The sequence below is a fragment of the Rhinolophus ferrumequinum genome, chromosome 5 (genome assembly GCF_004115265.2).
Source record: "Rhinolophus ferrumequinum isolate MPI-CBG mRhiFer1 chromosome 5, mRhiFer1_v1.p, whole genome shotgun sequence".
NCBI lineage: Eukaryota > Metazoa > Chordata > Mammalia > Chiroptera > Rhinolophidae > Rhinolophus > Rhinolophus ferrumequinum.
In genome coordinates, this window is record NC_046288.1 from 13523901 (window position 1) to 13545038 (window position 21138).

General features: G+C 39.1%; 1 protein-coding gene across 19 annotated transcripts in view; it reads left to right on the top strand.

Annotated features, from left to right (window-relative positions):
* Window positions 1-21138, top strand: part of APBB2 (amyloid beta precursor protein binding family B member 2) — a 339655-nt gene that overhangs the window by 142449 nt on the left and 176068 nt on the right. For 7 of the 19 annotated variants that reach the window (XM_033105682.1, XM_033105691.1, XM_033105681.1 and 4 more), the window contains exon 5: window positions 15720-15788. The exons of the other annotated variants lie outside the window; for them this stretch is intronic. In XM_033105682.1, coding sequence (XP_032961573.1) covers window positions 15770-15788 — 19 coding nt within the window. In that variant the 5' untranslated portion in view covers window positions 15720-15769. The remainder of the gene's footprint in view (window positions 1-15719; window positions 15789-21138) is intronic. 19 annotated transcript variants of the gene reach the window in all.

Here is a 21138-nt window from a genome sequence, read left to right on the forward strand (position 1 = left end):
TTATGATCGTCTTAGTCAGTGTTCTGGGAACTCCACTGTGTATATTTATGGCTTCATAGGAGATGATAGCAGTACTAAAAGTAATAGCGTAAATAGTCTGATTTCTTAAAAATGTGAAGCTCCAACAGGCTTTATTGCATTGCAGGGTAATGGTATTATTAAATTTTCTGCTACTTTTGAAACTCTTTATGGCTAAGTTTCACCCTGGTGATTTCCAGAAATTTGGAGGCTGGTTCTGTACTTTTATGGAAAACTATTTATTCTGGAATTCTCGATTGCTGAAAAGAGGGGTAGGGGAACTAATTTGGATTTTCTTTTTGACTGTCTTGGACTCAATGCAAGGCCTCAGTGCATTGTTTTCCACATGGACGGTAGAAGTGGCTCTGTGGTATGTGTCGTGGAGGTACTATCAGGTATAAAATGAAAATAATCTTCTAAGCTGTTAGGAAAATAGGGACTATCGGTCATACGGTTGACAAACTAAAGAAAAAAGGGATTTTAGACATTCTGTAGTAAAATTCCACTTTTTTCATAACCTTGGAACTTGACAGCTAAAACAATTTACGCCATTCATTTAAAAAATAAAAACATATGCACCCTCTTCTTCTTTAATGAAAGATTGTTCCAAAGGATTGAGGAAACATGGTTTGTGTCGCCTCAGGGACCTTCAGAAGAAGGCCTTATACACCGTTTGTTCGGATGCTCCACTTTCTCGATAGGAGACTGAAAGCCCAAAGAGGGGGAAAGGTTATGTCTTGGGCAGGTAGGGACAGGACCACAAAACCTGCTAGATGCATGTACATCTTTGATGCCTTCTGTTGGAATTCTTGATGGCAGTGCCTTAGGTGGGATGAGTGTTTTTGTCTTTGAGAACTGGTGAGGGTTTGCCAAGAGGCAGGGCATCCCCGGCAGAGCACATGGTGGGAGCTGGCAAAGTGCATGTTTTCAGTGGGTGCAGTAAAGAGCGCAGAGCCCAGTCTGCTGCCCCTTTGAGATTAGCAGGCAGAGGAAGGGCTACGTCCACGGAGATTAGAGACAAGATGGGGCTAGTTCCAGCCAGTTTGGGCCAGTGTGTGGAAGATCTTGAAAAGGTCTATCAATGGAGTGAGCTTTTATTTGGTAGCCCGTGAGGAGCTCTTAAAATAAGAATGATGATAACAGCACTTGCATATAGTACTGACTGTGGACCCCTATCGTTCTGAGGGCTTCACACGCCTTCACTTGTTTAATTCCCACAACAGACTTTTGACATAAGTACTCCCGTTATCTCCATTTTACAGTTGAGGAAACAGACACAGAGAGGTTAGGTGATTTACCCAAAGAGACAGTCATAGGAAGTGATGCAGACAGAATTCCAACCCAGGTGGTCTGGCTCTGGAGTCCCACTCTTAGTGGTCTGCATCGCAGTGATAAAGGTGGTGGATTCTCTTAGGATGATGAATCTGTAGGCGTGTGCAGGAGGCCCAGCCATTCAGGAGGTACGCTGCAGAGCTCGGGGAGAGTTAATAAAAGCTTGGGCTAGGTGATGACCGAGGAAATGAAGGGAGGAGAATACAGATGCCAGGAACTTGTGAGCATGACTCACTGGTGCCAGGGCCCCAGGGAGACATGGGGGCTGGGGAGGGACAGAGTCAGAGATGGCTGGGATGTCACTTGGATGCCCGCCTAACCGGATTAGGGAAGTTGAAAGGAGATGTGGTGGGAGAGTGATGATCTATTTTTACAGAGCCCTCTTTTCTCACTGTGATCAACTAGTGCAGTGGTTCTTAACCTGGGAAAACTAGAGAAAAGATCCATGTATAATAAGTGTACTAACTAACTTCTGAGTTTCTGGACCCTCCCAAGCTCATCTGTCTCAGTGTGGCATTGGGTCCACAGTAGATCTAAACAGTTTTTTTTTTTTAGATAGTTTGTGACTTTTAAGGCACTTGTCCCCTTCCCAGCATAAGAACAGGAGAGGTTATGGGTGTGGTTCTGCACTGGGGGGGCCACCTTTGTTTCAGCTTCCCTGGCAGTGATGCCTGCCTTCCGCTTTCCTGTCTGCCCTTGTGTTTTGACAAGGAAAGCCGTTCATGGCTAGAGATAGAGGAGACCACTGGTGTTTCTTTGTGAGTGGGCATCCTGTGTTGAGAGGAACGCCCTGTTCCTGGCGGTGCCCTCAGCCTGTGGGTCAGGGCTGCGTGCAGTTTTCTTCCCTCCTGCTACCTTTCTGAGAGGGGTCATGCTGATGGCAAGTGTCCCAGCTGAAGGGCCCAGAAGGGACAGCAGGTTGTTCCAAGATCAATAGCTGATACCCTTGTGGAAAAAAACAAATCCTGAAGTGGATGAGAAACACTGAGATAACAATTTGGGTTTATGTTTCATTACCATTTCTCCAGTCTGGGACATTTATTTCTCTCTCTTCTTTCTCTCCTCCTTCCCTCTGTCCCTTCTTCCCTCCTTTTGTTCTTCTCTCCTTCCATCATTCCGTCTCCCTCTCCCTCTCTCTCTCCCTCTCCCTTCCTATCCCCTCACCCCTCTCCTCCCCTCCCCTTTCTTTGTCCTCCCCCCCTTTTTAATTTTTATCTTAGGATTTGGTAATTGTGCAGGAGTTGCTAATTAATCAGTAAATATGACTGCACCCATTTTTATCTTTGATTATGGTTCTCCATCTTGCTTTCTCAGGGAAAAGTGACACTGGCATGTCACATAAGCATTAGTTGCATGTAGAATTTATACACCATGCACTGTTCTGAGTATGGCTATATGGAGATGGTAATGGGAACTAGAAGACGTGGCTATCTCTGTCCTGAAGCTCCCTGAAAAACACTGGGAAGACACTATGCATATGTGGGTTCGAATTCTGGTTCAGTCTCTAGCGGAATGTCCACGCATGAGTTCTCTAATCTCTCATCTGCAAAGTGGAGGTGGTAATATTTACTTCAAAGGGGTGTTGTCTCACAAATGAGACAACATGTCTGAAAGAATACTGAGGATGTCTCTTATCTAATTAAAAATTTATGGATCATACCTTGGAATGATCCCAGAAATACTAGAGGGAGAAGTGGGAATATAAAAGTTAAACTGCTTTATGTATGTTTATTCCATTTCTGCTGAATAACTATGTAAAGTAAATATTATTTTTATTTTTGAGATGAGAGAACTGAAGTTCAGAGAGGTTGAAAACAAAATAGTTTGACTGCCTGCTAGATGTGTGACCTTGGGCAATTATTTAGAATCTCCCTGACTGTTATCTACAAAATGGGGATGATAGTTCCCACCTCAAAGGGTGGTTATAAGGATTGAAATGATAAATATATACAAAGCCGTATTAAGACCATGCCTGATAAGTAGTCAACGAGATATAAACATTAGAAATTGTTATCATTAAGAAAATTCCTAAGTGTCTCCTAAGCCACTATATGGTAAAATAAGGATTGATTCATATACATAATGTGTTGAAATGGGATTTAGCTGTGATTGTTGAAACACAGAGTAGACTTGGTTTTCATGGGGAGAGATTGGGGAGGTGATGTTAGAAAGAAAAGTCCAAAGGAAAAAGGAGAAAGGATTTGAGGAGGGCAGGGAAAATAGGAGAGGTCCAGAGATACTTAGGAGGCAGATCAGAAGACCACATGCTTTGTGATGTGGCTGAAGAGAAGCCATTTCCTAACTGCGTGGTGATGACACTCTCTTTCTGGAATCAGTGTAAGCGTTTGATAAACTCTGCAAATGGGATCTTTGGAGTCTGTTTCACCAACTCCATCCTTCTTTCCACTTCCTAGAAGAGACAGTAGCAGAAAATCAGTTAAACTAAGGATTCTGGAATCAGTAGACCAGGTTTGGGGTCTGGGCCCTGCTGCTTATTAGCCGCTTGATGTTTTGCAAGTTTCTTACCATCGCTATAGCTCCGTGTCTTCTGTATAAAACAAGGAAAATAATGGTGTCTACCTTCCAGGACTTGTGGGAGCCGAGAAGATTGTACACACTGTTTATGATCAGCCCAGAGGAAGCCCTCAATACTTGTTAGTTACTTAATATTGTCCCCTGGGCTTTGGTTAGAAATTCAGGCGCAGTAGGCAAGCCATGTGTGGTAACATTTTGGGGCAATGCTCTTTCTGGCTGAATCCTAGCCAGGATCCTAAAAGACTCCTGGCTCCTATCATTGTCTTGATTGAGTTGAGAATCTTGGTCAAGAATCTGGCATAGGAATCTTGCGTTGCTTTTGAGGTTTACTTTCACCTGCCTCTCCTTTCCCTCAAAAAAGTATCTTAGAGCTTAGAAGAGAACAGAAGTGGGCATAGTCTCTTCTTTTGTTGGGTTCAGACCACCTGGATCCTCATTTCCCTTTCCCCTGATTTTTAATTTTCAACAAATCGGCACAATGAGATTTTTGTATCTGGCAATGAAACGAAATTCTATTATAAACTAACAATTTTGCGTTTATAGTTTTGTTATAGTTTCTCATTCTCTCCTTTGTTCTTACCACCAAGATAGGAGAGGGGAGTGAATAATGGGTTTTTCTAAGAAAAATGAACAGGTGACAACGTGAGTGAGTTTCCTCCTAATCACAAATCAGGTCAAATCCCATGTATTCTGACTCCCATTCCAGTGCTCTTTCTCCTGGGCCGGTTACCCCTCAGCCTGCCTTCTTGCCTCTGTTAATAAGGCCTGCCAGGGTGTTTCATACTGTCAGTGGGAATGGCTGGGAACTGCCCTGGGAACGGCTTTCCTTTCTAACATAGGCATTACCAAAGACCTGCGTCGGCTCTGTGGGGAGGCTCGAAGTCCTTTCCTCAAAAACTCATACATTCTACTTCAGATGAGATCATTTTCCTTGGCCAATTTAACAAGATCCTTGCTCTTTCGTTTCCTTTAATTATCTTGTTAGAAAAAAGAAAGAAGAATTGGAGGAGACCATCTGCTTTAGGAGGCAGTTCATCTCTTATGTTTTCTCTAACATATAGACGAGGGCTTAGGTAAGCAAATGAAGGCTGCATTTCATTCTTGTTTGGGATTGTTGTGTTTGGTGCTTTTTGTATCTCTGCCATCAGCTTCTCTCGGTTGTGTATTTGTGATGTCTTGGAGTATAGATTTTATGAAAAGATGTTATCTTTGTTCCATAAATTGCAGGCACTGTGAGCCATTTTCTATGTAGTGCCAAACTATCACAACAGGGTTTTTGCTTTTTTAATCCTTTCCTCTGACCACGAGAAGTCCTATTAATGTGTTTTCTGAGCTACAGAGTAAAATCTATCAAATATCGCATGGAAAGCAGATGGGGGTGATTGCTGTCTTCCTTTTCACGAACTCTAAACCTAGTTCTCCTTAGAAAACTCAGGCTTATCACCTTTTACCCCAGTGCCTTCATTTATGAATAGAAGACACATGCAGTGAGGGTAGCGGGGTTGGGATGCTATTCTTTCTTTATTTTTAAAGTTATGTGGTATGTACATATATAACTTCATGTACAAACTTTATTTCTTCTTCCAAATTGAAAATAACTCTTGCTCTGAATATGAAAATGCTTCATACTCATTATAAAAAATTTACATAAATCAGCAACATGTAAAACATTAGGAGACATTTTTCTAAATCCTGCTACCCAGAGATTACTGCTGTTAACATTTTAATGAGCTTTTCAGTTCATTCCTCTATGAGCTATTTATTGAACGTCTGCTATGTGCCAGGTAATAGGATTATATTGATTAATGAAAGACATCGTGCCTGGCTTCATGGAGCTTTTCCAAATTGGGGAAAGAGAGACATTAAGTGATATAAATTATATATAGATACTCCACGATGATGGCGTTATGTCCCAATAAACCCATAGTAAGTTGATATAGTAAGTCAAAAATGCGTTTAATACATCAAAACTACCCAACATCATAGCGTAGCCTAACCTACTTTAAGTGTGCTCAGAACAATTACGTATTAGCCTACAGTTGGGCAAAATCATCCAACACAAAGCTCGTTTTATAATAAGGTGTTGACTAGCTCATGTAATTTATAATGAAAACTATAATATACTATTTCAAAAGAAAGTAAACAGATTATTTTAAAAATAATACAAGACTTGACAGAACGGCATACATCTGAATTAGAAAATATATACAGACAGTTGCCCGACTTTCGAGGGTTCAACTTAACAATTTTTTGACTTTATGATGGTGTGAAAGTTGTATAGATGTAATACTTTAATCAGTTTTTTATTGATGGACATTTAACTTTTTTCTGATTTTGTTCCTAGTAGAAATAATGTTGCCTATATGTCCTTATGAAAAATTCCTAAAATTTGCTGTCACAGGGTATTTTAATGTGCAAAACGTACATGGGTGTGAATGAACAACAGTAGAGGCCAAAGATGCAGCCTGTCTTGGTGAAGGTAGCCCTGTGTAATCTAGCGAGGGCATAAATCTCCAAGAAAGAACTTGATTCCCTCAAACTCATAGGCACAGACAACAGATTGGTAGCTGAGAGGGAGGGGGTGGGGACGGTGAAATGGGTAAAGGGGATCAACTATGTGGTGATGGATGGAAACTAGACTTCTGGTGGTGAGCACGCTACAGTGTATGTAGATATTGAATTATAATGTTGTACACCCGAAAGATATATTATTAACCAATGTTACCTCAATTAAAATAAAAAGTAAGATATTATAGCCTTAAAAAAAACACACCAAAAAACAAACTTGATTCCCTCCAGTGGGATCCTCACCTAGCATCATTCCTCCCCTGGATCGATTCACTTTTAATCCCAATGGCTCTTCTGTTATCTCATTTTGGTTGTTGTGTCAGATGTATCTGTTGTCACAAAAGTGCTGCATAAGGAACCACCCCAAAATATAGTGGCTTAAACAGTAACCATTAGTATCTACAGGATGGCTGAGTGATTGTTAGAGGCGGTGCTGGGTTCACTCACATGCCTGCAGCCGCTGCAGGTACAGCGTGCAGGTCTTTACAGCGCTCTCCCATTTGTTTGATGGTCAGTCGGCTTAGGTTGGTCTAAGATGGCTTCAGCCAAGAGGATTCAGGTCCTTCCCAAACATCCTTCTAGCAGGCCAGCCTGGGTGAGTGCTCGTGGCAGTAACACAGATTGTTTCTTTTTTGTAGGGCTGGAAACGGGCCATGCTTTTCAAGCTTCTGCATCTCTCATTTGCTAACTTATTGCCCAAAGCACGTCACAGCTAGGTCTGAGTCTGCAAGTCACAGAGCAGAGGGCAGGGATACAGAGGTTACTGATTACGGCCATTAATGCCTCTGTCTTCCACAGCTATCCGGAAGCATATTTTAAATCAACACTTCTTAGAAGTATTAACCATTGCTGTTATTTCTGAAGTGCAGATGTTAGGCCTTTGAAATATGAAACATGGGGATCAAGTATATTTGTGGGGGAAGCTTTTGCTTCATTTAAGAAATATCTTGTTAGGAGTTATAAAGGTAACTCGTAAATGGAAAAAAGTCTACATTTATAGTTCTGTCTTGAAAATACTTCTTTTCCAGTTGTTGATGTTTTCCTGAGATTCATTTCAAGAAACAGGGCTTTCCCCCTTCTACGCATACTTTTCTTTGTTTGGTAGTCTTTTAGGAATTAGTTTTGAAATCTTGCTTTGAGAATATTGAATCAAGTAAGATAAAGAGCTAGATAACTATGTATGATGTCAGATGGGTACTAGACTTATTGGGGCAACCACCTTATCATAAGGTATATAAATGTCTTAATCACTACGTTGTATACCTGGAACTAATATGATACTGTGTATAAACTCTAACTGAAACATAAATTAAAAAACAAAAAAAAAAACAAAAAAATGCAGTGGCAGTTAATAACAACAACAAAAAGATAAAGAGCTGGAATCACAAATCAACCTCCTTAAGTGTTTTTGCTTAAGATTTAGACATTAGAGAGAGAATTAGTTCCCTGCACTTTTATTGCTTTTTTCTCTCTGCTTTAAGTTATAATAAGTGATAAATTTAGGCTCTTCCAGAAGAGAGTATTCTCAACAGCAGATATGCAGCACCCAGGTATGCAGATGGCAAGAAATTGTTACTAGTAATTATATCTCAAAAGTTTTTATAAAATCAAGTTTATTCCCACAGAGTGCAATTTTATATGCCACACCTCTACTCTCTGTGTAAATACAAAATACTGAAAAGTTTCATATATGTGTACTTACTAAATACTTTTCATTATGTGTGCATCATAAAATTACGCACTTTAGTTGTTTAACAGAAATTGTGTGTATTGTACTAAGTAGGCAATTTAAAGGATTTTTCAAAGTAAGTTGGATGGTTGTTGAGTTTTGCTTTATTTTCTTGGACTCAGCTTATTATTTGTGAAACATTTTCACAAGAGGGCAAGACAGGACAGAGAGAGAACACAGAAGATGTGGACCACCCAAGTTTATTGAATGCTCATGGTGAATGTGCAAAGATCTCTAAGACACTTTGTGTACAACCTCATTGAGAAAACAGGCGATATGTGTAAGAAAAAATAATAATGACAAGAGTAATAGCAGTTAGCATTTATCGAATGTTTGGTAACTTCCAGGCATTAAACAAGGTGAGCAACCTGTTGTATCTCATTTGATCTTCATAGTAAATGTCAATTGATGATAACCACAATTTGCAGTTGAATAAGACACACATCAGACATTAAGTATTGGTTCTAGATCATATGGGACCTAAGTATTGAATGAGTTAAGGAGAGGAAGAGAGAACTCTGGGCTGAGGTTAGACTTTTGGGGGTTGGAGGTGTCTAGAGCATCCCTTGGGGAGTGTGGAAAGGTACCTACTACTTGCATTTTGGGTGTGGAGACCAGGGATGATAAACGTCTTGCATACCCAGGACAACACTGTGTAACAAAGAATGTCTTACTCTGCAAAGCTTGTGAATGCCCTATCAAATATTCTTGTTGAGGAACAACATGTTTATAATTTCCTGAGTCTAGCAGTTCTAAACATAAAGTGTTTTTTATGGCTTTAATATACACTATATATTCCAGAGATGGAAACTCCTTCTAATTGATAAATAAATATATTTAATTTGGGGGGAATTTTCTTGAAGAGTTGTGCAGCGTTATGAAATTGACAACAATGCAAATCATGATATCCAGGTTGACAACACAACATACGCCTCTGTCACTTTGCGTTTATAACTGTCACACTCAGTGATTCTACTCATAGATGCAAGCATCTGATGACTGTTCATTATGACCGCAGGTGTCATCAGGCCCGAGAATTTGCTTATTGAAATGTATCTCTCTTTTAATTTCTCCTTTTCTGGAATTTATATATATATAGATAGGTTATATTATCTATGAGCTTCACTTCAAGATAGTAAAGGAGATGTTATAAAATACTTGTTACAGCAAGAGAGTGTTGGGTCCAAAAGGATTGTCCTGGGTTTGAGTTTTCAGGAAAGCAGTAGCTATTGGAAGGTAATGAAGGATCTGAGTAATGAGAGCTTCTAGACTGAGGTGGGTATTCGATTGTCAGTGGCTGACAGAACTTTATTCTGGATGTTTGGGATAAGGGAATGATTGTGAATGGAGCAGTGTTTATCTGGCACAGTGGAGCTGGATTAGATAGATCTGGGAGACGGTGTGGGGAGGGATTAAGCTGAGACCGAGGCAGGAGTGTGGAAGTGAGTGAACTACTAAAGGTCCAGAGAGGGAGTGGGCAGAACAGAGAGCGGGATCAACTGAGAAGAAGAATGTGTCAGACTTTTTGGACTGTATTTGGGGAAGACAGGTAGAGTAAACTTCTTTGATTTTTATTTATATCTTTTGTCCTTCTTTGTTATCATTTAACAGTACATAAAAAGTTCTCATCGCAAGAAAAAAGATTTTGTATCTATGTATGGTTATTGATGTTAACTGGACATATTGTGGTGATAATTTTACAGTAAATACAAATACTGAATCGTTTTGTTGTAGACCTGAAACTAGTATAATTTTATGTCAATTATACCTCAATAAAAAATAATAAAAATAAGTAAGGCAGTTCTTTCTTCAAGGAATTTATCCTCTATTAGGAAAAAAGATAAACACAAATCTTTAATGTCATGTGTTAAGTATAGTAATAGAAATATGTACAAAGTTTAGTGGTGGGATGATAGTAATTAAAACACGTATAGTTCAAAGAAAATTTTAACGATTTTCTAAATGGATGAACACGTGATTTTTCATCTGTTTCTTTGAAAAAGAGGAGTTACACACAACTTTAGCTTACTATTGAATACATTTTCATCTTTATAGCCAAAGATCAGACAGGGAGAGCAGGAGAAGAAGCCAGTTTTGACAGGATTGCCGAGAGCTGGCCGTGCACCTCTGTGGAAGATGGTGGCTGTGTGGGGTGGTGCCCTCTCCGTACACAGCTCTCCCTTCCTTCAGACCTGGGTGGTAACTTGTTGGTACTTGTTCTGGGGTCTACATTGTTCCTGGTAGTTTTTCTACCCTGCCAACCGTTTTTTTGTTTTTGTTTTTGTTTTTTAAATAATCCCTCAATCAAACCCTCCTCAAATTATTCAATTTGATTGTGTTGTCTGTTTCCTACTTGAAACCCGATGGGTACAGTGTGTAATTACATATTGAAAAAAGGCAAAATACACAATCAAAATAAGGGGAAAAGTCTTTTTATTTTACACTTGATCTTAGCCAAAAGGCTGAGAAGCGATAAAAATCTTTTTATTTTAAATCACAAAGATAATGTCACAAATGAAAAGAACAATCAGTAATACAAGTGGAACACATAAGGGCGCGATTATAGTGAGATGATCTACTGTAGCATTCTTGGTCAGGGTCGTATGTCGACAAAAATAAAGACATTGAAGATTGGATTATTATATAGAAAATTGAATATATATATGTATATATACACATACATATATATACACACACACACACACACACACATATATATATATGTATATATATATATGTATCTCCAATGGGGGAAAATACGTAGCATCTTGTACTGAACACACAGAAAGTTGAATTAGTATATATGAATATCTATATTATGTCCAATGGGGCACAATTTACACAGCATCTTATACTGAATTTATACAAGTGGGCATTGATTTATTTATTCATTTATGTGTTTAATAGTGCTTTCGTGATTTCTGCTTGGGGGTGCTTCTCTGTGGTCCTATTGGACATTTATTGAGCTCCAGTAGCATTACCACAAAGCATACGCATATAAGCATTAGGGATTTTCATTAATGGGACACATGACATGAAAATGCTACTGGCAGGGAAACTGTTATTGCTAGGTTGTCTCACTTACATAGTTTTATGCTTTGTTTTAAAATCACAACTGTATTCTTAACATAGAGTTTATAGTGGCCTACCTGGCAGTTCGGTGTCTTTGAACTCAGTACGTGATTTTCTTGGTAACAAAAGCACTTACTCTGAATTTCGGCAAACCTTCTCCAGCTTTACAGCTGAGGTAGCATTTCTGCTTGTCTTTGCTTTTATGGGAAAGGTAGATAATATTTTGATTAGGATAAAGTTTCAGAATGTGTAGGTATTATCTAGATCAGCACTTCTCCAGTAGAGTTATAATGCGAGCCACATGTGTAATTTGAAATTTTCTCGTACCCACATTAAAAAAAAAGAAAAGCGGGTGAAATTAATTTTAACAATATGTTTTATTTAACTCACTATATCCAAAATATTATAATTTCAACATGGGATCAATATTTAAGAATTATTAATGGCATACTTTACATTTCTTTTCATGCAAAGTCTCCAAAGTCAGCATGTGTTTTACATTTATAGCATTCAACCTGCACGCATGCAGAATTTTCCTTGGAAATCCTTGATCTGTATTTAGATTTCATAAAATTTATAGTTGAAAAAGTAGAATCACCTACCCAGGGAGTTCCAAACTGATGTCCAGGGAGGCATCAGTTTATAAATTCTGTTGAAGTTAATTATAATGAAGTAAAATGAAAAATTCAGTTCCTCGTTGTAGTAGTCACCTTTCGAGCGTTAGTAACGCCATGTTGCTCCCAGCGGCTACCATACAGGACAGCACAGCTGTACATTGTTCTTCATACCATACTTCAGTGCTTTTCTGTTTTCTCGGGTTGTTACTTAGGTAGAATTAGTCCCTGCCACAAAGTCCTTGGAAACTGTTTACTAGGTTAGACTGATTCATCAAGGATATCAGTGCCTAGGGGAAAGTAGCTCTGCAGGATCAGGGAGTCCCTTGTGCATAGTAGGGCTTTAATAAATGTTACCTAGCTAAATCCTCTTTAGTCCTCAGGTTTAGTCAAATTTCACTTTCTTAAGGAAGTGTTTCCTGACTCTCCAGTCTGGCACATGTTCCTTCTTCATTACATTTTCTCATAGAACGGAGTTCCTTTCCTCCAAAACACATATACTGATTTGAGTAATTTTGTGATTAATGTCCATCTCCCAACGAGGCTATAAGTTCCACAAGAGAGGGTGTGGGGACAGAGCCAGGAGTGCAGTTTCCAGGCTCTTGGCCTCACGTGGAAAGGTGCTGGCTCAGGTAGTAAATGGCCATCAACTGTGATTGGATGGCCATCAGCTGTGGCTAGTTGGCCGTCAGCTGTAACCAGTGAACCATTGGACTAATATAACTGCCGTGGCTATGCTAGCAGCAAAAAAAAAAAAAAAAAAAATGGGGGCTAGCAAGAAGATGGTGGCTGAGCTAGCAAGAACGGATTGCAGTTAGCACGACGGATTGCAGCTAGCAAGTGAGGTGGGTTGGCAGAGAGAAGTTGACGGCAGGTTGTGGATCCTGCTTCCTGTGTCTCCAACCCAGCCACCAGCGAGAATATGGTAGTATGACTCCCCTATCTATGGCTCCGTGGATGTTCCTTTTTGGCCTCACCCTATCCTGCGTTCTTATGTGGGGAGCAGGAGCTGAGACCCCGCATAAACCACCCTGCGTGACACATGGTGCAGTGAGCAGGGTCTCCCGCATGACTCCCCACACAACAGAGGGGAATGTGTTTTTGTTCACTAAAGTATTCCCTGCCTGTGGGGACAGAGCCCCAAAAAGCAGTTTCCAGGCTCTCAGCCTCACATAGAAAGGTGCTGGCTCAGGTAGTAAATGGCCATCGACTGTGATCAAATGGCCATCAGCTGTGGCTAGTTGGTCGTCAGCTGTAACCAGTGAGCCATTGGGCACTAATATAACTGCCGTGGCTAGGCTAGCAAAGAATGGGGGCTAGCAAGAAGATGGTGGCTGAGCCTGCAAGCGGCGCAGTGAGGGTTGAGAATTGTGTGCCTCCTGGTTCCTGTTTCTCCAACCCAGCCACCAGCGAGAGTATAGTGGAATGACTCCCCTACCTATGGCTCTGTGGGTGTTCCTTTTTGGCCTCACCATGTCCCGTGTTCTTATGTGGGGAGCTGGAGCAGAGACCCCGCATGACACCCCGCACAATACGTGGCGCAGCGATCAGGGTCTCCCGCATGACACATGGCGTAGTCGGCAGGATCCCCTACAGACCCCGCAGGCCGCCCTGCGTGACAACTGGTCCAGCGAGCAGGCTGCCCTGCACAACACTGCCCGAGCATAATGCATGGCACATGGCAAGTACGGAGTAAATATTGGTCAGATAAGAATAGACAGGGCCATCTGAAATATGAAGTGATGAGCAGATTGTCCAGTTCCTAACTTTATAGAAGGTGGAGTTTGTTTTATGTTGGGAAAAAAGGAATATTTTATTTTAAGGAGTATACACACTAAGTAGTGTATAGATTCTTAGATTTTGTTCAAGCCTTTTCAGAATATTCATGTAAGTATGCCTTTTCTTAGCTTTCTCTCTATGTTATTGGTATTTATTTTCTTGAAATATCTATCACCTCACATCTGTCTCTGCTTACAACTTAAGGTGCACTGAAGACAAAAATTAAAAGAAAGGAAAACTGAATTGCGAAATAGTTTTACGGAGGTGAGACAGGTATAGGACAAAAGCAAAGATGATAGAGGAAGCATCTCTTGCTGTTTCAGGGCAGTTAAAAATAAACCCATCCTTTTAATTATACCAGAGTAATGAGCCTTACCCACAATATGTGAAAATATGATTAAAAATGTATTGTGGGCCAGTCAACCAGGTTGTCAGGTCATTATCTGAATCATAAAGTTGGAAGTAATACCCATTAAAAGTTACTAGTTTAGAAAGGTTAGATTAGAATTTAGTCTTTGCAAATACAAAGTTTCTCAGTTTGAATAGTGCTTTATAAAACCTCTAGCATCTGACTTCTTCTTTGAACATTTCATGGAAGTGTAATAAGCATACTGATATGAGGACATAAGGGTACATACTGCTTGATGAATTTTCACATCCAGATCAAGAAACAGTGTATCACAACATCCCAGAGGCCACCCTCTTGTTTTCTCCCTGTTTCCTGTCCTCCAGAGTAAGTCATCATCCTGACATAGATAAGTTTTTTCCTGTGTTTGTACTTTGCATAAATGGAATCCTGCAATATCCGCACTTGAATGAATATAACAGATTATCATTCTAAATGACATTACTGATAGCAACGCTTTGAACAAGGTCTGTTTTCAGTTTTCCTTATTATGTACCTAATTTGGTAAGAAATTTTCTGTGTAAGTGCCAGAGTGTGTATATGTATACGTGCGCTTACATGCATATGCATATGCTTTTAAAAATTTTACTCAAATTTAATCATGCTATTGTGTGTGTATGATTCACCTCTCAGTGATATGTCTCAAAGCCCTTTTCACATCAGCTCCTGTAGATCTGCTTCATTTTTCCTAATGACAGCACAATTCTCAGTTATATGGATGGATCATAATTTAATTAGCCAGCTGTCCACTGAAGAACAGTTAGGTTGTTACTGATTTTTACTTTTAGAAAAATAGAGTCCATGTGAGTTTATTAAATAAATTCTTAGAAATGGAACTGCTGAGCAGTGGGGCCCATGTATTTTCAATCTGCTCTGGTATTTATACTGGCACTCCCAAGAGCTTTGCCAATTTTTATTCCTACCAGCAAGGTTTAAGAACGCCTGTTTCCAGTGTCCTTGCCTTAGGTTATGTGTTATCAATCTTTGCTTAGGGTGTGTGTTACTTAATCTTTGCAGTCTCTTATAGGAAAACCAGTAAGTCGTTATTATTTAAATTCATATTTCCTTTAGTTGTAAATGAGGTTATTTATATGTTTCTTGGACATTTGTGTTTCTCTTGGGACTTGTACCTGTCCTTTGCTCATTTTCCTGTAGGCTTATTTGTACTTTTCTTATTAATTTCAAGGAGCTCTTTCTATATATAGGAAATTAGCTCTTGTATGTTATTTTTGGTGTTAATTTTTTTTCAGTTTGTTTTTTTGGTCTTTACTGTGCATAGCCATTTTTTTCCCTAAACAGAAGGGTTAAATTTTTATATGGTGTAATGTACCAGTTTTTTCTTTACTGGCTTCAGAATTGTGTGTTTTTAATGAGAAAAAGTAGTGGAAACTTTAGATAGATGGACAGATAGACAGATAGACAGATAATAGATAAACTTAAACCTGGCATGGAAAAAAATCTCAAGAAATGTTTGTGGGAAATGTGGAATTCAAATTTTAGTTGAAAGTGGTATGTACAACTATAAATAAACAAAAATTTGGACATTATCTGCCAAAATTTGTTTAACTTTTTAAGCAGCTTTTGGAAGGATTTTCAGTGCTATGCTTTTTTTCTTTTATGCTTTGTTATTTGGGGTTTTAATTTCTCAAATGATCCCTCTTTTCAGATTTCAAATTATAACCTATTTCCTGCACCATTGCTGACGTCCAGTGATCCATGTCAGAAGTACTTCCAGGTCAGATACACTTTAACATATTTCAATGCAGAGAAGCAGTTGAATATTAAAAGTTTAACAAATGTATATCATAGATAATTGTTTCAATGTTAAATGTATGATTTTCTGGAATAACATGTTTTTGGTTTTCATTGTTCTTCACTAATGTAATGGAAAAATGAATCTTTAAGTTGGAAGAATCAATTGGACTTCACTGTATTCATTTACTAATTTCACAATTCTGATATAATGTAAAAATATTTTAGTTGGCTATAATGGGAAATTAAAACTGAATTTTCCATCTAGCATTGTACATTATAGCCTGTAAACTGTTAAATACGAGCAAAGGAGGTGTTGGTAGTGAGTCTCTGTAAACAGCATCTTAGCCATCGTGGGGTTTGTCTAGAATAGAGCTCCCTAAGTCAGTTTTCTCCTTGGATCTAATGCAGATTAATATCACACCTTAAGAAAACCACCTTCATTTTATTGTATGTTCCTTTCTTTGTGACATGATGGATGCTAGTCTACTTATAAAATAGTGTGGGATTCAATTCTTAGCCTCACTGTAATATACTAAGGAAAAAGTAATTGCAATAACATTTGGAATTAAACGTAGTATAGGCCTGCAAGTGGCAGATACATCTGGGTAGATTCCCTATTTATTAGAATACATACCACTCAGCAAATTCGGAGTTTTTAAAGAAGTAGATTTTAACCATGGACAAATAGATATTAATGTCCCTCAATTTTAAATTAAACTCATTAAGTATGTCCAAGCCCTTTTTTGTTTTACGTAATACTGCATGTTACATTTCAACAGAGAACTAAAAGAAAACATAAGAAAACAAACAACAAGCTAAGTAGAGGTATATGAGTGGCAGGCATGTCCTTTTTATAAAAATCAGCCAAAAGCAATATGACAAACCTAAGTTCACACAGGAAAATTAGGAACTCAGAGGTGATTCTTATAAGCCATCTAATACTGTGAAAATTTGGGGGCAGGGAGTAGAATTTTTTTGTAAATACATATTTAAATAGGTACATTAAATTTTGAAAATCAAGGTAAATATGCATGGCCTTTTAAAAAACATTTTAAATGTGGAGAATAATTCCTTTAGGAATTCTTTAGCATTTCAAATCTTTTATTACATTGCAGGATATATTCAGTATGGAAACATTTTAGGAACAAAGCTGGCAAATAATATAAAATAATGTGTTTTCCTCTAAATGGAGGTGAACTTATGAAATAACTTGTAGAAATTTCTTATTGTCACTATATTTTGTCATGTGATGTAGTCATTCTTCCTGTTGGTATCGAATGGCTTCATTCCTTGATAATTACATAAGAGATACTGAAACTGTTATCCAGCATGATTTTTTAAACAACAACTACTGCTATCAGGCATTGGTTTAGGATATAACACATTTTGCAAGGAAAGTGGTATTTTTATTTCTAGCCATTTTTTATTTGAAAGTTCAAATGGCAGCTAGTGAGGGAGAGTCTGGACTCCTACCTGGGATAAGATATGCCACAGTCTCGTTTTCCAACTCTTAGGAGCTGTGACTACAGAGGGCCTTTGAAATAAAACAAATGTACCAGAATCTATGCCATTATCTGCCTGGAAAATTCTTGTTGAACTTGCAAGATTCAATTTAGGAGTATCTTCCAAATAGGTCTTAGCCTGTGACATAGTCAAGTAATTACCCTATTTTAAGGCTTCTTTCATTGTTTAATTTTTTTTTTCCCTGTTGGAATTGACTTGAGGCCAGCTTATCATTATTCAAGAAGACCCGTGTCATTACTTTATAGCTTACCTACTTTTTCTTCATCTAAACCGGTGTTCCCACGCTTGATCATTGACTATATTCATCAGAGTTGGCCATAAAAGTCTAGAGCTATATTTAAAAAAAAAACCACATCTCCAGAAGACATTGAGGCTCTTCTAAACAATGAAAGCAGTTTAGAAATTGATCAGAGAAATATTCTTGAGATAAGCATATCATATCCCTAGGAGACTACTTCGGATGTCTTAATTCTTATTTGAATACAGATATTCTAATTTGTGTTTCCCAAGGAACCAATCATCACATCTGCCAGGTGTGATGTTGGAATGCCAGGTTTTCCCGCAGCTGTAGTACCTTTCTCTTCCTTGGCAACTGGTGGACTCCTACCTACCCTTCAAGTCCCACCTCAGCTGTTGTTTGTTGTTGTTGTTGTTTTGTTTGTTTGTTTTGTGGGAGCCTTCCCTGAACCCCTCCCTCCCCTCATCCCTAACACATTCTTCTCATAAGACCCTGTCTACTTGAGTTTATTGTTTCATAAGTTGTCCTTCTTACTCCACTATCTGAGTTTCTTAAAGGAAAGCATTTGGTACATTTTTCTTGATTCTCCTCAGTTCCACTTGGGATGTTGAAAAGAGTGAGCCCTCAGGCAATTAAGTTGAATGGGGAATGGGAAACCCTTAGGTGGGTAAGACCTAACTCTTGAAGTACCCGCTTTATCTCAGCCTGGAGAAGCTGCCCTGTGAATCAGCTGTGTGTGCAGTTCCTCTGGTTTATAAACTTCCAAGGCGCACCAATCAATCCTGTGATCTCTCCGACCCAGTGACCCAAGCTGCCTCCGAATAACCTGTGTCTTTTGCTCACAGAGAAGTTCTTATCATTTTTGTCACATGAAGAGTTTACTTTCATGAGTCATTTCAGGAAACCAGCTTTATTTTGCCTCTCCTTCCTAAAAGAAAAAAAGTCTGAGTTTATTTCATTTCCGTCATACTTTGAGAACTAGTTCAAAAGGCACCATTCCTCAGGGTAGAAGTTTTGCTGTTAACTCCTCAGTGGAAATAAAATTTCGTAGCAGAAAAAATAAAAATTAAGAATATGTGAAGTCTCATTTAAGAGTGAGGCAAACATTGGGCTTCCCTGGGCCCATATGTCAGTTTACGATTTTCTAAGCATGTCAGGGAAGCGGAGAAAAAGCGAGTTACTGAAGAGAGGAGTTTCCTGTCATTCCTGACAAATTGTTTCTTTGACAGAAGGCTAGAGGTCTCAGAAAAGACGAGGAGGAGAGCAGGTTTCACTACAGGCTCCAGGACAGGTTTGTATTAGGATGTCATCTGAGCTAGGATGTCATCTGGGATCTTTGTGACTGTGGGTTTGAGGAAAGCTTTGTTAGCCATGGAATTAAAATGACCATGGATTACCTAATTTTGTTTAGGCTTCATAAAAAATACTCTATGTATTCCCTAAGGCCCTTTTAGTTACTAAAAGAGAAGAACAGCTTAAATTGGTTTAAGAAAAAAAAAAATCTACTGGCTTCAATACTCTGGAAGTTTTGGGGGTATTATGTTTCAGGCATGGCTTGTTTCAGGGAGTCCAGCAATGTCATTAGAGCTTGTTTGTTCTCTCTCTCTCTCTCTCTCTCTCTCTCTCTCTCTCTCTCTCTCTCTCTCTCTCTCTCTGTCGTCTACTTTCCCATTTGTTAGGTCCTTGGTTATGCAGATTGTCTTTTCGTGGCACTCCTTGAAGCTTATATCTTCTAGTTCAAAAAAGAGAAAAGAGAGCACTTCTGATCATTCTTGCAAAACTCAGTGTTGGCTCTGTGTGGGTTACATGCCTTTCCTTGAACCAGTCACTGTAGCCATGGGGATTTGCTACTCTGATTGGCTGGGCCTGGGTCATGTGCCTCATGAAGTAAGGGGTAGAGTTATCTCTACCTGAAACACAGGGGCTGAATCCCTAGAGTATAAGCTCCATGAAAGTAGGTGTTTTTATTTTGTCAGTTTTGTTTACTGCTATACATCAGCAGTGAGAACTGTATCTGTTGCATTGCAGTACACAGAAAAAAATATCTGTTGAATGAGCATGGAGAAAGGTTGGTTGATCCCTCAGTAAAAATTGTGGGGCTTTTACCAGAAAAGGAAGAAGTACATGGCAGGCTATAATAAATGTTTCTCCATCATGCATCATGTAGGAGAGTGACGGCAGCAGTCATATTAGCTCTTGTCACACTCTTAACTCTGAACTTATACCTAGCTCTGGAGCAGGAATCGATCCTCTTGAACTGATGCTGGATCTTCATAGGTAACACTCAAAATAGCATGAGGAATAGATGTGGAAGTGATGACAAAATCATGGGCGCTGTGCACCTTCCAGAGATATCCAGGAGTAGAACCACTTCTGTATTGAAAACCTAACTCAGGATTACACCTGACCCCTTAATCACATACCCCTCCGTGACTCTTTCTTTTTTTCATCCCATTCCATAGGTTGCTGTTCCATTTTGTGGATGGTTTCCTTTGCTGAGCAAAAGCTGTTTAGGTTGATGTAGTCCCACATGTTTATTTTGATTTTGTTGCCTTTGCTTTTGGTGTCAAATCTAAAATAATCATTGCTAAGACCTGTGTTAGCAAGTTTAACCCTCGTGCTTTCCTCTAGAAATTTTATGGTTTCAGGTCTTCCTTTCAAATATTTAATGCATTTTGAATTAATCTTTGTGTATAGCGATAGTGGTCCAGTTTCATTTTTTTTGCATGTTGCTGTCCAGTTTTCCCAACACAATTTATTGAAGAGACTGTCCTTTCCCTATTGTATATTCTTGGCTCTTTTGTGATAAATTAATTGACCCCATATGTATTGGTTTATTTCTGGGCTTTCTACTCTGTTCCATTGATCTAAATGTTTATTTTTATGCCATCAAACTTCAATTTTTTTTAAAAGTCATTATCCATGTGCTTTTTCCTTGTGACTATTTCTAAACTTTGTCTATCTCCTCAGGTTTCCTGAGGGGAAGACTCTGTCTTCATAGAGAAAACTGAGGCTATCAGCTTTGCTTTTCCTCAATTTTGTGGCACTGCCGTGACATACTTGCCTATCCCCATCCTTATTCCTCCTCCTTTCTCACTCACTTGAAGAAGTACCTCTTGTTTTGGGCAAGGCTGAATCTTCTACACCTGCTGTGGTCCCTGCTCTCATCACCTGGATTCTACCTTATGGTCTGTGCCTCTTTTGTGTTTCCAATTTTCCCCCCTCTACTGCCCTTTGCTTTTCCAGCCTATAAACAATAAAACATGACTAAGACTCTCATCTTTAGAAAACAAAAATTTCTTCCCATCACCTTAGATACCTTCTCCTGCTGCTCTTCTCTCTCCCCTTGCTTTGTTCATAGTGCAGTTCCTTAAAGGTCACACTCTGCCCACCTGTGCTAGTCTCATGACGCTGCTATGGCAAAAGCCACCAATGTCCTTATAATCACTCAGTGTACCTGGTTCTTTTCTTACCTTTATATCCAGGTGGCTAATGAAGACCTCATCTTCATATCCTGGTCAAGAGATGAATGACCAGAGGTGGCACTAGGACAGTGTGAGAGAAAGAC